Source organism: Streptopelia decaocto (genome assembly GCF_964273445.1).
Source record: "Streptopelia decaocto genome assembly, chromosome: 1".
Taxonomy (NCBI): Eukaryota; Metazoa; Chordata; class Aves; order Columbiformes; family Columbidae; genus Streptopelia; species Streptopelia decaocto.
Window position 1 is genome coordinate 55942166 of NC_138663.1, and position 15807 is coordinate 55957972.

The 15807-nt window shown below is 44.4% G+C and overlaps 1 protein-coding gene across 1 annotated transcript in view; it reads right to left on the reverse strand.

The window, feature by feature from the left end:
• TPH2 (tryptophan hydroxylase 2) overlaps window positions 1–7354 on the reverse strand; it is a gene marked incomplete at its 5' end in the record, with an annotated part of 51624 nt that extends 44270 nt beyond the window's left edge. Inside the window, 4 exons of the mRNA XM_082066316.1 lie at window positions 587–687; window positions 796–979; window positions 3793–3945; window positions 7250–7354. Coding sequence (XP_081922442.1) covers window positions 587–687; window positions 796–979; window positions 3793–3945; window positions 7250–7354 — 543 coding nt within the window. The remainder of the gene's footprint in view (window positions 1–586; window positions 688–795; window positions 980–3792; window positions 3946–7249) is intronic.
• Window positions 7355–15807: the final 8453 nt, after the last annotated feature.

A 15807-nucleotide genomic window follows, 5' to 3' on the forward strand; every position in this document is an offset into this window, starting at 1 on the left:
TAACAAATCTATTTTTTTGCCTTTTGCACTGAGCATTTGGCACTACTGCAGACTCGGCTTGTGTGAAATGTCTCCTGTCACCCAAGTCAGGAAACAATGTGAGACACCTTCCCATCTGCTGCATTCATGCAGAAACGGGAATGTGTTTCTCTGATTTATTTTGCAATTATCTCTTGAGTACACAAGGAAGCCTTCCTTTATAATTCTTTCTTCTCTGACACCTAGGTTAGTATCAGCTCTTAACTAGGAGCTGTGATGGGACTGAAGGTCACATTGACCTAAACTCATGAGAGTCCGAAAGCTTCCGTCAAGTAGTTAATTTAAAAAAAAAATAAATAAATAAAGCAGTACAAAACGGGCCATAGCTGTTCAAGAGTAACTAAGTTTTCTGGAGGACCTTCTTTTTGGGTGTCCTACTACAGAAAAGGAATATTAATTCACTGAAACCATTGAAAAGAACTAAACCCCCACCTTCTGAAAAACACATGCTCAAAATGTACTCAAAATCTGCAGTCACCAGGCTTTTTATTTGACTGGCAAATAACCTGAACAAATTATCTACAATACAATTTTATGTTACACTTACAGGGTGATCTGCATCCAGCTCAGATCCATACATCAAAACTCTCTGCGAGCATTTGTCTAATTCAGATATCTTCCTGGGGAACCAAGGGACACAGTCAAGATCTGCAGAAGACAGAATGTGAGTTGAATGTACTGGAGCATAAGACCATGGAGATACCCATGCAAAACATTTGTCAGTGTCTAAACCAAGTGAGAGAAAAGCAGCCTTGCCTTCTTCATCAGTCCAGATGTTTTCCGGTGGATCGAGAGATACAATATTAGTTTGAAACTTGAGCAACTGGATTAGTTCATTAAATTCTTTCTTACTGCAGTCACAGTCCACAAAAATTTCCACCTCTGAGCTCCTTCTCTTCGATTTTCGTGATTCAATATGAACCATACTCACATGTTTCTCCTGTGGAAGGATGAAATAGCATATGAAATGTAGACATACCAGCTAGAAGGGGAATATTGATGGCATGTTCCTTAGGAAAGATTTTCCTGGTTATTAAAAAGTGTTTTCATTTAAAGTACTCCCTCTAGACCTACATAACTGGTTAGTCACACGTATTTAATAACAAAGACAAAAAAAAAATCTGTATACTGAATGTAAAATTAATACTATTGTGTTTAATGAAGAAAGTTAACTTATGATCTAATTTCATCTAAAAAGGCAATCTTTTATAAAAGACAATATTACTTCATAATTTTTAAAGAGGAAACAATTATAATGCAATCGTATATTTACCTTTGTTAAACATGAAATGCAATTTTATTAGGCAATGTGCACAATAATGCAGTTAATTTAACTGTATTTGAGTGTGATTACTTAGACGCTATTAAATGTGTACTACTTCAGCATCTCTCATGAATGCAAGGGAGAAAATATTTTTTTTAAGAATTACTGTATAAGACTCCTCATCTCTCTCTCTTGCAGCAACTATGGATTACCTGGAGTGGTTCTAGTAATAAAATTAAAATCTGATTCAGTTTATTCTCTACTATAATGTCCTCATCAAAACTAAACACATAAATGTGTAAATAGTTCTAGCATTAAAATTTTCCTATGGGGTATCTCTCCCACCACAACCACTGGTCTGCCAAGGGTGTCGTACAGTGACAGGCAACCATAATGTGTTATGGCTGACCTGATCTAGTATTGTGATAGCCTTGCTTCAAAACAGGAGGTTGGACTAGACAGCTACTTTCAACCAATATTTCTATTGACTCTGATTTTTCCTTTTTTTGCCAAACACAAACTATCTGTTACTTTTCACAACTATTCTTTCACTTACTCAGTGAAGCCAATAAAACATTTTTTAACTTCCAAATGGGGAGAACTCTGTGCTTGTACTTCCACCTGCCTGCCATATTTTGCAGAAATGTCCATTTCAGGTGAAGGTCTCCCCTGGTACAGCCAAAGCAGTCTCTGCTTTTACACCTCTGGATATAGGTACATAATTCTTTAACTGGCATGCTCCAAAAGGTACATATATGGTGTATGTCCTTAGCAAACCCATTCACATAACAAATCCACGGAAGGAAAACACTCCAACTGCTGAGGGTTCTGAATCTGCTATTTGTAAACTGGCAGATTACAAAACCGAGCAGGATCATTTTGACGATCTACTCCTGAATAACAGAGGCCACAGGACTCCCCTGCATGTTCTCAGCTGACACAAAGCCACCAGTTTTAGGCATTCTCTTGGGAAGTCAGACAAGTGGCTTCGATCTACCCTAGGCTGAGAAGAGAACAAAACCCGAAACTCCCCTTCATGGTACTCAAATCATTAAGTAACTCCGTGAATAGGGGTGCATTGAGTGCACTCTCAGTAAGTTTGCACACAACACCAAATTGAGTGGGAGTGTTGATCTGCTGAAGGGTAGGAAGGCTCTACAGAGGGATCTGAACTGCCTGGATCAGTGGGCTGAGGCCAATTGTATGAGGTTCTACAAGGCCAAGTGCTGGGTCCTGCACTTGGGTCACAACAACCCCAGGCGCTACAGGCTCAGGGAAGAGTGGCTGGAAAGCTGCCTGGCAAAGAGGGATCTGGGGGTGTTGACTGACAGCCATCTGAACATGAGCCAGCAGTGTGCCCAGGTGGCCAAAAAGGCCAACAGCATCCTGGCTTGTATCAGAAACAGTGTGGCCAGCAGGAGTAGGGAAGTGATTGTGCCATGGTACTCGGCGCTGGTGAGGCCGCACCTTGAATCCTGTGTTCAGTTTTGAGCCCCTCACTACAAGAAAGACACTGAGGTACTAGAGAGAGTTCAGGGGAGTGAAAGAAAGCTGGTGAGGAGTCTGGAGCACAAGTCTGATGAGGAGCATCTGAGGGAACTGGGGCTGTTTAGCCTGGAGAAAAGGAGGCTGAGAGGAGACCTTATTGCTGTCTACAGCCACCTGAAAGGAGGCTGTAGCATGGAGGGTGTTGGTCTCTTCTCCCAAGTAACAAGCGATAGGACAAGAGGAAATGGCCTCAAGTTGTGCCAGGGAAGGTTTAGATTGGATATTAGGAAAAAATTCTTCTTGGAAAGAGTTGTCGGGTATTACAATTCCTCTCAGTTTTCTGTCAAACACCCTGGTTTCTGGCAGCCTCCCTCCTGGGGGGTTTAACTCACCCTCTTTTCCTGGGCTGGGGAATCTAGATATCAACATCAGCCTTGGGAATCTGCTCCCAGAGCCAGCTCCTGTGAGTTAGGATTGGCAATGCCCAGTGCTCCCACACTTACACCCCTCTGATGGTTTGGCCTTAGAAACCGACACTTCACTATTTACATTCTAGTTAGATACATATAAGCCCTGACCCTGCAAGCACTTAAAGGTGCATTTACCTTCATGACCAAACATTGTCCTGCAGCAAGGCTGCCACTACCACCTGACTGTATGTAATCCAGATTCTGAAGTGCTCTCTGAAAGTGCCTCCTTTCACTGTGGTCTCCACAGACAACTTCAAATCTAATTTACCGTGTTGAGAATCACACGTCGGAAATCTAAAGCGAATAGTGTGAACATTGGCATCACTGTTAACCCGTATTCCAGAAAACTCTTCATGAGCCCAAAACGCTTTGTTGAACGGTCCATAAAGTTTTAAGTTACTTTTATTCGGTTCTGCAGAGTGTAACTGCTCTCTATTCCTTCCATCATGGTTCATTAGATTTATGCCAACAACCAACCTGACCTCAGTAGCCTTCCTTAGTCCAGTCAGTGTAATGATTTGCAAGCTTTACCTGGAAGAGTCGAAGAGCTTTCACCAATCCACCAACTTCATTCTTCAAGGAAAACACCACGGCTGTCTTTCCACCTTCAGAAACAGATTCACCTTTCCCATTTCCCTTATTCCCTTTCTTTTCCTCATTTTTCCCAGAACTCGATCTGTTTAGCTACAAATGGACAAAGAACAGTACCATTTCAGACACAAACGGGTGCTTCCCAAAATTTAGTCCTTTTACACAATGAGAATTTTTTGCTAGAAAATAGCTGTATGGAACTCATCCAGACTTTATTTAAAAGGTAATGCATTTGCTTCTAACCAGAACCACAGGTGAAAGGCAGCTGTTAGAGACAATTGTATAAGAGGCCAGTCTGTTAAAAGGATCTTAAGGAAAAGCATATGAATGTTTGGGATACAAACATGAAGCTATTATTAGTGCAATGCTAATACGAAGCACATGGAGATGGTCTGAATTACTGCAAAGCCTGTAGTGATGCTACCCTAACCTGAATATTGCTGCAAAACTGAAGTGATGCTATTCTAAGCTGTACCAGTCAATTTATGATGATTTATACTGCTCTGTATTTTTGCATTAATGACTAAATTTAAAACATAAACTTCGTGTTCTCTGTTGTAGTACAAGTAATGTTGTCATGTAAGGTCATTTTTCCTGAGAAAACAAAGCCTCTTGTTTATAAACACAAGCACAGAAATACAAGCTTAGACTGTACCACCCAGATGAGCTGGCTGAAGAACTCAAGAAAACAGAAAAATCACACCATCCTTAGTCACTCCTGCATTCTTCTCTCAATTTGTGGGTCAAAGACTGCTTGAAGCCGAATTTCTGCCAGCATTTTCCAAAACATATAATCTTATCAGCTTAAATCTTGCCAGGATGCCAACAGTATGTCCTTTATAGACAATTTTTCTAAGACTGACCAGGATTTTTAGAAAACATCCTGCTTTTTCCCATACCCATATTGTGAGTCCTGGAGATATCAAATCTCCAGTGAGGTGCTAACTGCTTTTTTATCCTCCATAATATAGTCACTAAAAAAGTGAAGATGTAAATTAGGAATCATATACAACTACTTCATGTGGATTAAATTGTCTTTTGGTGAACTGTAAAGCAGCTGACAGAAAATAACCCCAAAACAAATGACATTTTAAAACATGTAACACCTGATAAAAGCCAAGTTAATCCTCTATTCTCATATTTTCCTTACAGGTAGGTTATCCCTCTTGTACAATGTCTGTGGACCTGCAATGACAGACTTCGGCAAAAGCTCTCCTTGTGATTCTAGGTGATATTACAATATTTTATCAAGGGCTTTGTGACCCAGCAAAAAATTAATAAGGTTCAGCCTGATTCCTTTTCAATCTGGATTATATTAAATGGTTTTCTTAAAATTTGGTATCGCTGACAGTGACAAGGTATTTGCATCACGTCCATTTTAATGCATCCACATGGTTCATGTCAAATTGGTTTAATTTTTTACCTGATCCTAGTCCACTCTGAAATATCTCCCTCTACTGAACAGAGCACCCACAGCCCTCAAGTCAGCTCCCACTGGATCTTCTGAGATTTTTTCTTAAGGTATAAGAATGCAGTGAATTAGAAAGAGGGCTAGTTATATTGCATAAACTTACCAAAGGCCACTCTTTAAACAGCCCAGGGTAAACCAGCCACACTCAAAATAGTTACTGGACATGCTAAAAAGTCTCTGTGGTCTTCTCTCATCATTTATTAGGCTACACAGAAACAATCTGGAAAAGCAGTTATGACTGTAGAATTATATATATGAGGGTTTTCAAATATGTTTATTTTTCAGTAATTGAGCTTATTTGATTCTGCTTCATAGGAGGTTTGCTCAGGGATAGTTTAGGAAAGGTCACTTTTGTTTTGACTTAAATAATATTTGGGATTTGACTGAGTCATTTTCATGCACACACGCAACGTCCACATAAAGTGACAAAGATGCTTTTTTTACAGCATACGTGATTTTTCACTGTGTGCTGCTTTCTGGAAGCTATGTGCTGAGGGTCATGTAATCAAATGAGTGCCTGAGAATCTCAATATCATTGATTCCCCTGCGAAATGAGAGCACTTGGCACTTTCCAAAACTGTCACAGGTTCCCTAATACTCTAAAGTGAGCGTTACCTGAATTTATGACGGAAAAGACCCTCTCAAGCACATAAAAAAAAGAATACCTATTTGTTATGAGCACAGTAGAAGAGATTGTGATATTGCAAGAACTCAAATCTTATCAGCCATGCTCATTAGTACACTTCATCATGAAATCATGACTAGCAGATCAACTTTCCTAATGAAAACAGATTATCTGGAGCAAGCACAAGTACTCACGAATAAAAGTCATCTGTAGCAGAACTCAGTGAAGAAAGTAACTCAAATATAGAGACAGTAAAACAGATTTATCCCATTCAATTCAATATTTCCGATAGAAGCAAAGTGTGCATAAATAGGGCTGTTTCACATTTTACTATGGAGACAGTAGGCCAGTTCACAACTGATACAAACTGGTGTATAGTCTTGGTTCTACTCAAGTGATCCGAATCTTCATGTGTTGCAAAATTTTATAGGAGGCAAAGTCTTCATAATTCTAACTATCTCACATATCCAGAGCAGTTTACATTATTATTACCTATTAACTTTCTTTTTTCTTATTAAAGCACACCTATTCAAATACATTTGGTTGTGAGCATACAGGAGTTTATCCTGTGCTTGAAAGGGACCCAAGCACCTGTCGCACCCATATCACCATCTTACAGAGATCTGCTCCTACCTCCCAACAGGGTTTTCAACAGGGAAATGCATATCCCCTGCACAATGCTCCCGCGCTCCCGCACCCCGGCTAGTCGGTGGGAGCTGGGAAATCCCAAATCCAGCTGCTCAGCGGTGAAAGCACCACAGGCACCAACGCAGTTTAAGTGCTTACAATTTGCATATTGCCAAAAATGTTTCGCACATCGTGCTGCAAGGTTTGTGAGTGCCTTGAAAGGGCAGATTCTGCTGATACAGCACTAGTGCATAAAGTCGGCAGGAATTATTAAAGTTATTATTATATATATAAAAAGTTATTATTAAAGTCGGCAGGCTTTCAAAATTCAAGCATTTAAAATGCCCTAACTGGACATCAATGCTATTATATTATTCCAATAGCAATACGGTTAATTCCTGCAGTAAGGCTTTCATTTCTAATGAAACTTTTACTACTGTTTGAAGACACGTTTAAAGCAGCGTTTTGAAGGAGGGCTGAAAAACTATTCACCTGGCCCTAAAGGTGAGAGGAAGGGACACCGGGGCCCCGGTACGGGCCGGCTGAACCCGACCCCTCTCGCCGCTCCCCTGCCCCGGCAGCTCCCGCCCCTGCCCCCGCGGGGTCCCCGCAGCCGCTGCCGCCGCCGGGGGTGGGCCCGGCGGAGAAGCCCCGCTCCCAGCCCCGCCACTTACGGTGAGGCTGCCGACGGCGGGGCGCTCCTCCGGCAGGGCCGAGTCCAGCGAGAAGCCCCTCCGCGCCCAGTACTTACTGGAGAACATCATCATGGCGGGCTGCATGGGGCCGGCCGGGCGGGCGGGGGGCAGCGCCACGCTCTGCCCGCCTGGCCCCGCGGCGGCTCCTTTTATACCCCCCCGCGGAGGCTGATGGAAACCCGATTAGGGGACACCCGTCTCCGGGTGACGAGAGCCGCCGGCAGATGAACGCCCACGGTCCCCGCTTACCTCAGCCGCCGCCGCGCACCGCCGGGGCGGGACGGGACCGGGGAGCGGTGTCGCCGCCGGGCGCTGCCCAGCCTCGCCGCCCCCGCCCCGGCTGGAGCCCCCCGGGCCGGGAGGGTGGCGGGAATCCCGGGGGAGCTGTGCCGACCGCAACGGCAAAGGACCGCGCTGCGGGAATGGTCCCCGCGCCCGCCCCTGCGGCGACGCCTTCACCTGCCCCTCTCGCCGCTGCCCGCAGGGACCCGCAGCGGGACACAGCCCGGCCCGGGCGGCGGCCTCGGGCAGGGGAACACCGCTTAGAACCCCGCCCGGCAAGCCAAACTAGCCTGGCCTCTAGACGTCAGGAAACGGTTCTTCACCAGAAGGGTGGTGGAGCACTGGAACAGGCTCCCCAGGGAGGTGTCACGGCCCCAAGCCTGCCAGTGTTCAAGAAGAGACTGGACAAGCCCTCAGACACATCGTGTGAACTGTGTGGTTGTCCTATGCAGGGACAGGAGTTGGACTGGATGATCCTTGTGGGTCCCTTCCAACTCAGGACATTCTATGATGATTTCGCCCAGGACAGGGCAGAGACCAGGGTCACCCTGGCACCGTGGCTGCAGGAGCTCTGGCAGGCCATGGGGATGAGCAGAGCCAGCAGTGCCGGCACAGGGCCCAGTGGGGACATGGGAACAGCATGCCAAAGAAAAGTAGGAGCTGAGTTTCTACACAGAAAAGTTGTGGTGGGATTTTGATGTGAGAAATTCTTTGATATAGAAGCTCGTCTCTCCCTCTGTAGTGCTTTGAAAACACAGGCTGGTTCAGAGAAGATGTATTAAGGGATAGGAATTATATCTTGCAATAAAAGACTTTAACATACCTTATAAATTGAAGGGTGACTGATGACATGCAAAGAGTACTTCCAGTGAAAGAGAATGTTTAGCTGGAAAAAGCTTTTTAATTGAGACAGCAATGGCTGTGTAAGGGCCAGGCTCAGATCATGAAATTCTCTTCCAACCACAACATCGATAAAGCAATTAATCACCTGTGAAGGTAAAACAGTCCCTCACAGATCCCAAAGATCTTTTATGGTTATATGTATATGACCACTTCTCTCTGAAATACTCATCAAGACTTATTTCAAGAATTTGTTTACTACTTAATTTCAGACTACTATAAACTCAGAAATGGTAAATGAGCAGAAGGTAACTGCTGAAGCAATAGCTTGACTGCAATGTTAAGGTAGTGTCTCAGTCTCTTAAATATACTTGTGAAATTGTTTTAAGATTTTAAATTTCTCTTACACTAACACGGTGATGTCAAACACTCATTTCATCACTTTCTCACCCTTTTGTGTTCCTCCCTGCTTCTCCCATTTCACAAAACTTTTTCATGACCTACTTTGAATAAATAGGTTACCTTACAGAGTGTAGGACTGAACAATCACAGAACCATAGAATAGTTTGGGTTGGAAGGGATCTTCGAAGGTCATCCAGTCCAACCCCCTGCCATGAGCAGGGACATCTTCAACTAGATCAGGTTGCTCAGAGCCCCGTCCAGCCTGGCCTTGAGTGTCTCCAGGAATGGGGCATCTACCACTTTTCTGGGCAATCTGGGCCAGTGTTTCACTACTCTCATTGTAAAAAAGTTCTTCCTTATGTCTAGCCTGAATCTCCCCTTTTAGTTTAAAACCATTACCCCTTGTCAGATCCCAATAGGCCCTGCTGAGCAGTCTGTCCCCATCTTTCTTATAGACCCCTTTGAGTACTGAAAGGCTGCAATAGTGTCTCCCTGGAGCCTTCTCTTCTCCGGCTGAACAACCCCAACTCTCTCAGCCTGTCCTTATAGAGAAACAACATTGAATTCCAGTTTCAAGTTTCCTTCAAATACAGAGTTTTCGCTCTTCTAACACATCAGGCAGGGGAGGAAAACAGTCACTGCTTCCCCTTGCAGTTCACCGACAGTGCTTTCCTCTGCAGCCTCCTTGAACTGGGGCAACCTCACTGAACACAAGAGCTGTCATCAAGTGTCCTTAACTTGGTACACATATAGATCACATTCCTGTGCAATCTACTCCAGGTGAACCTGCTTTAGCAGGTGGGTTGGACTAGATGATCTCCAGAGGTCCCTTCCAACTCCATCCATTCTGTGATTCTGTGATCACATAGATTGAGAGGAAAAAATGAAAATCAGATCTACTGAAGCCAAGACACTGAGTGGGGAGCTGCACAAGGCATGTACCAGGAAGTATTGTTCATAGTACAAGGCTTCATGTCACATCTAGCTCAGCTGAGAAGTGCCTCCCATCAGAACCTCCATGCCTTTAGCCTTGCTACACTTAGCATCTTATAACTAGCATTTACATAGCTGCATCATTAAAGAGTTCATTTTGCTCTTAAAAAGACCAACACAGAAGCACAACAAAAGATTTGAGACCGTTTCATAGCCCCCATGTAGTATCACAGGAATGTACTGTTTATCGCAACTAACAAAAAACAGCAAAAGCTTCCAGTCTAAATGGGCCATTGCCAGTCAGATGACCCCATTCTTAAAATGGGTGGTCATGCTCTGTGTTTAGGACCAGAACATGTTCACAGCTTTCTCCAAACTCGTGGAAGGCCTGAATATAATCCTTTGGCTCCACTTTTCCAGAGTTTCCCATGAGCGAAATGTAATAAGAATCCTTTCTTCTGCTTGACAATAAGATTGTAATAGTATTTGTTTCCTCTACCTGATCCTGTAATGCAAATCAATCATTTTCATTCTGCTAACCCACAAAGTTTTACTTCATTTTCCCAGTTAGGGAAAAGTGTGTCACAGAATCACAGAATCACAGAATCACAGAATCACAGAATCGACTGGGTTGGAAAAGTCCTCAGAGATCATCAAGTCCAACCCTTATCTCTTGATAACTTCGGATATGAGACTGGACAGTCAACATGTGACAGTCCAGTCTCATATCAGAATTTATCAAGAGATATTCTATGTCATGTTTATTCATTGTTTTTAATAATGGGAAAGCAACTTAGAGTCTTTGGACTTTTATATTCCTACCTGCTACGCCTGAGATACCTAGATACAGTTCATGCAGCTGAACAATTTATGAGAGTGAGATCACTTAGCACTCTCTGGATGCTCCAGCAATGAAACCAAGCTCTACTGAGCAGACTTTTCTCCTACCAGCATGACAGAGCATGATTTTATCTACTGTTAGATGCTAGCTCTGCACCTGGGACATCACACAAATCAGCGAGCCCGTAGCCTCGCTATCTCTCACAACTCTGTGCGGTAACTAGAGCACAGCAAAGCTTTTCTGTCTCTCACAGCCTCTTCATGATGACTCATGAGCACAAAACAAACAAAGGTTCATTATGTCAGCAGGTGCTATGTAACAGGCAGAGAGGACAGAAATGATCCAGCTATTGTAACCATGCTGCCTGCCCATGAATTCTGCAGAGAGACTGATTCTCTCTGGAGAGGAAGTTCTTCTTTTGCAGCTTGTATTTTGTAGGTGGACTTTCTCATATCAATGCCAGCTTAAAGTTCACACATTTATTCACTAAAAATGTTTATTTCTTCTTTGTTCTAGCTACAGTACAACAGAGCTGACATATGGTTCTAGAATTACTGGTAAACTACAGATTTTGTTTAGAGTTCAACTATTAGGTTGGTGCAAAAGTAATTGCTGTTTTGGACCATGAATTTTAATTCAGTATAACCAGTCTCAGACACATCTTTGTTAATCAAAATAGGAACCATTGCAATCAACATATTTTTGCCAATGAGAAATACGTTTGTTTATTCCTGCAGCATAAAAATCTGTGCTTCAGGATTCGACAAACTCTTGGAAAGCATTTTCTGCATCCTGCTAGTTGTGAAAGCATTTTCTCTGCAAAACATTCTCGAGATGCTTGAAGAAGTGGCAGTCGGTTGGTGAGAGGTCAGGTGAATATGGCACATGAGGGAAAATTTCATAGCCCAATTGGTTCAACTTTTGAAGTGTCAGTTGTGTGATGTGTGGTTGTGCATTGTCATGAAGAACGGGGTCCTTTCTGTTGATGGATGCCGGCTGCAGCATTGCAAATTTTGGGGCATCTCATCCATTTGCTGAGCTGACTTCTCAGATGTAATTGTTTCACTGTGATTCAGAAAGCTGTTGCGGATCAGACTGGCAGCAGACCACCAAACAGTGACCGGGACCTGTTTTTGCTGCAAGTTTGGCTTTGGGAAGTGCTTTGGAGGTTCTTAACAAAGATGAGGAGAAAGCTGAGGTACTTAATACCTACTTTGCCTCAGTTTTTACCAGTAAGACAGGTGGCCCTCAGGACAACTCATCTCTGAAGGTGGTTGACAGAGATAGGACCCAAATAGGCCCCTTGTATTCCAGGAGGAAATAGTTGGTGATTTAGTGAGCCATCTGGATCCTCACAAGTCTATGGGACCAGATGGGATCCATCCTAGGGTGATGAGGGAGCTAGCAGAAGAACTTGCCAAGCCTCTCTCCATCATCTTCCAGCAGTCCTGGCTCACTGGGGAGGTCCCATATGATTGGAAATTGGCCAATGTTACCCCAGTCCACAAAAAGGGCTGCAAAGCTGACCCTGGCAACTACAGGCCTGTCAGCCTGACCTCAGTGCCTGGCAGGGTTATGGAGCAGATCATCCTGAATGGAATCACACAGCACCTTCAGGACGGACAAGGGATCAGACCCAGCCAGCATGGGTTTAGGAGGGGCAGGTCCTGTCTGACCAACCTGATCTCCTTTTATGATCAGGTAACTCACCTGGTGGATGAGGGGAAAGCCGTGGATGTGGTCTATCTGGACTTCAGCAAGGCCTTTGACACTGTCTCCCATAATATACTCCTGCAAAAGCTGGTAGCCCATGGCTTGGACAAGTGTACTCTACGCTGGGTTAAGAACTGGCTGGAGGGCCGGGCCCAGGGAGTGCTGGTGAATGGGGCTGCATCCAGCTGGCGGCCGGTCACTAGTGGTGTCCCCAGGGGTCAGTGTTGGGTCCAGTCCTATTTAACATCTTTATTGACGATTTAGATGAAGGGATTGAGACCATCATCAGCAAATTTGCTGATGACACCAAGTTGGGAGGGAGTGTCGACCTGCTGGAAGGCAGGAGGGCTCTGCAGAGGGATCCGGACAGACTGGAAAAATGGGCCGATTCCAATGGGATGAAGTTCAATAAGGCCAAGTGCCGGGTGCTGCACTTTGGTCACAACAACCCCCTGCAGCACTACAGGCTGGGCGCAGAGTGGCTGGAGAGCAGTCAGACAGAAAGGGACCTGGGGGTACTAATTGACAGGAAGCTCAACATGAGCCATCAGTGTGCCCAGGTGGCCAAAAAGGCCAATGGTATCCTGTCCTGTATCAAAAATAGCGTGGTCAGCAGGACAAGGGAAGTGATCCTTCCCCTGTACTCTGCATTGGTGAGGCCACACCTGGAGTATTGTGTTCAGTTCTGGGCCCCTCAGTTCAGGAAAGACTTTGAAATGCTGGAGTGAGTCCAGAGAAGAGCAACAAGACTGGTGAAGGGACTTGAGCATAAGACCTATGGGGAGAGGCTGAGGGAGCTGGGGTTGTTTAGTCTAGAGAAGAGGAGGCTTAGAGGTGACCTCATCACTCTCTATAACTACCTGAAGGGAAGTTATAGCCAGGTGGGGATTGGTCTCTTCTCCCAGGCAGTCAGCAATAGGACAAGGGGGCATGGGCTTAAACTCTGCCAGGGGAAATTTAGGCTGGATATTAGAAAGAAATTCTTTACAGAGAGAGTGGTAAGGCATTGGAATGGCCTGCCCAGGGAGGTGGTGGACTCGCCGTCCCTGGAGGTTTTTAAACTGAGATTGGACATGGCACTTAGTGCCATGATCTAATAAACGGACTAGAGTTGGACCAAGGGTTGGACTCGATCTCTGAGGTCTTTTCCAACCCAGTCGATTCTGTGATTCTGTGATTCTGTGATAACTAACAGCAAGAGCACAAAGGTATGCTCTTAGCTTTTAACAAGATAAAACTATGTTAGTGAATACTTGGGGTAAGTCTGATTGTAGGAAATGACATGGCACTGAAGCCACGTTTCCAGAGTAGGCTCACTAAATCTCTGCCACCAATAGCTGTTTTAGGAACTTAGGGGATGGATAAGTGACAAAAGAGAGGAAAAAAAGCCAAAAATATGTCCATTTTCAATAAGAGGAGGAAGGGCTGGACTGGTCTAATTTTATTTGTTTGAGAAAACAGAAGTATCGAAACTATTTATAAAGACCTAGATGATAACAGATGATTAAACAGTCAAGATGGATTTGCTGAGAACAAATTGACAAATCTCATTTCCTCTTATGACAGTCCTGTGGACCAAGGCAAAATAATACATGCCATTCATCTTGGTGGTAGCAAAGCATCTGATGTGGTCTCTTATAACATTCTCACAAGACAGATAAGGAAACCAAGTCCAGATGAAACTAATAGATTGGACAAAGGGGTGGGTTCACTGTTAAATGGCAGGGTACAGAGAACAGGAGATCCACAAGTACCTACCCTCACTTGTAAACGATTTAATAATAACCTATATGTCCGTGTAGAGACCACCCCTAAATTCCCAGACTGTACCTACCTCAGAGATGCTGTAACCATTCCAAAATTTAAGCAGATTGTGGCAGTGCCTACTTATAGGCAACCAGTTGCACAATTACAAGAGAAGAAAGAGCTCTTATGACGGGACTCGGAAGTTACAGAAAATCACCAGCTGTGGGTGACCATTCAGTCTGCCCTGGAAGTCCACCAACACCTCAAAAGTGCCTATACCACAGACTGCAGGATCTGCAAAGGTGTTCTCCAAAGGGATTAGACAAGCATCTGGCAGAAGACGAACATGCCTTCCAACAGGAGGCAGTCTAGCTAGTTTATTATTCACGAGCTTTTAAAAGTATCTTCCAATATTGGAAATCTCTAATTTTAACAAACTTTCTGTATGTTTACACTCAAGTACATACCTCATAGTGACAAAAATTTGTGGTATGATTGCTCTGGCTAGAAGGACTGGTTAAGTCTTAAATTTGTCAGCTCCTTTATGTGGTTCACCAGACATTGCACAAATTAATCACACCAGCGTAAAAAGTATAGCAGCACAGGGCAGAGAACAAAGAATCAGCAGTGCCACTTTTGGTAGCAGTAGTTGTACTATTTTGTTGTTTTAAAAATTATCAAGTTCCTGAGCCCAAATATCTGGACTTCAAAGACTTCCTTGGTCTCCTTCATAAGTTACTTTAACAGTAAAACCAGAAGAGTGTGTGGAAGCCCTCCAAGGCTAATGCAGAAAGCTGGCATGAACCCATGTAACCTAAAGGACATCTGGACCAATTAATACATGAAGAGTGTTTTAGAAGAGTCTCTGCTGTTGCATCTCATCGATTATGACAACCAACAGAACAGCTGAATATAAGTTGCTTATATAATACAAGTATTTTTTTGTGTAAGGTCTAAATGGGCAGTTTAAAAGTGTCATCTTCAATATGAAGGTTTAATTTATTTCTATCATGATCTCAGACGCCATTAAGAATGGCTCTCATCACACCAAACAGGGTCAGGCTGGGATGGAGTTAACTTTCCTCATCGCAGCCTGTATGGTTTGTGCCTGGAGCAGCGTAGATGACACATGGGTGTTTTGGCTGCTGCTGAACCCTCCCTGCACAGCACTGGACCTTTCTCACTTCTTCCCCGGGGGGTGGGCAAGAGGTTGAGAGGGGACACAGCCAGAGCAGCTGACCCAAACTGCCCAGAGGGGTATTCCACACCACACGCCACAGCAGTAACAGCTCAGGGAGAGGAGGAGGAAGCAAGGACACTCATGGTGGTGGTGGTGTTTATCTTTCCAAGGAACCCTTGCTTTCCAGGAAGGGCCTGGACATCCACCTGCCGATGGGCAGCAGTGACGAAAATCCGTGCTTTGCTTGCAGGAGCAGCATTTGCTTTCCCTGTTAAATTGTCATTGTCTCAGTCCACGAGCCTTCTTGCTTTCTTCTATTTTCCAGTATAAGCTGGGGAATGACCTATTAGAGAGCAGCGTAGGGGAAAGGGACCTGGGGGTTCCGGTGGACAGCAGGATGACCATGAGCCAGCACTGTGCCCTTGTGGCCGGGAAGGCCAATGGTACCTGGGGTGTATTAGAAGGGGGGTGGTTAGTAGGTCGAGAGAGGTTCTCCTGCCCCTCTACTCTGCCCTGATGAGACCACATCTGGAATATTGTGTCCAGTTCTGGGCCCCTCAGTTCAAGAAGGACAGGGAACTGCTGGAGAGAGTCCAGTGC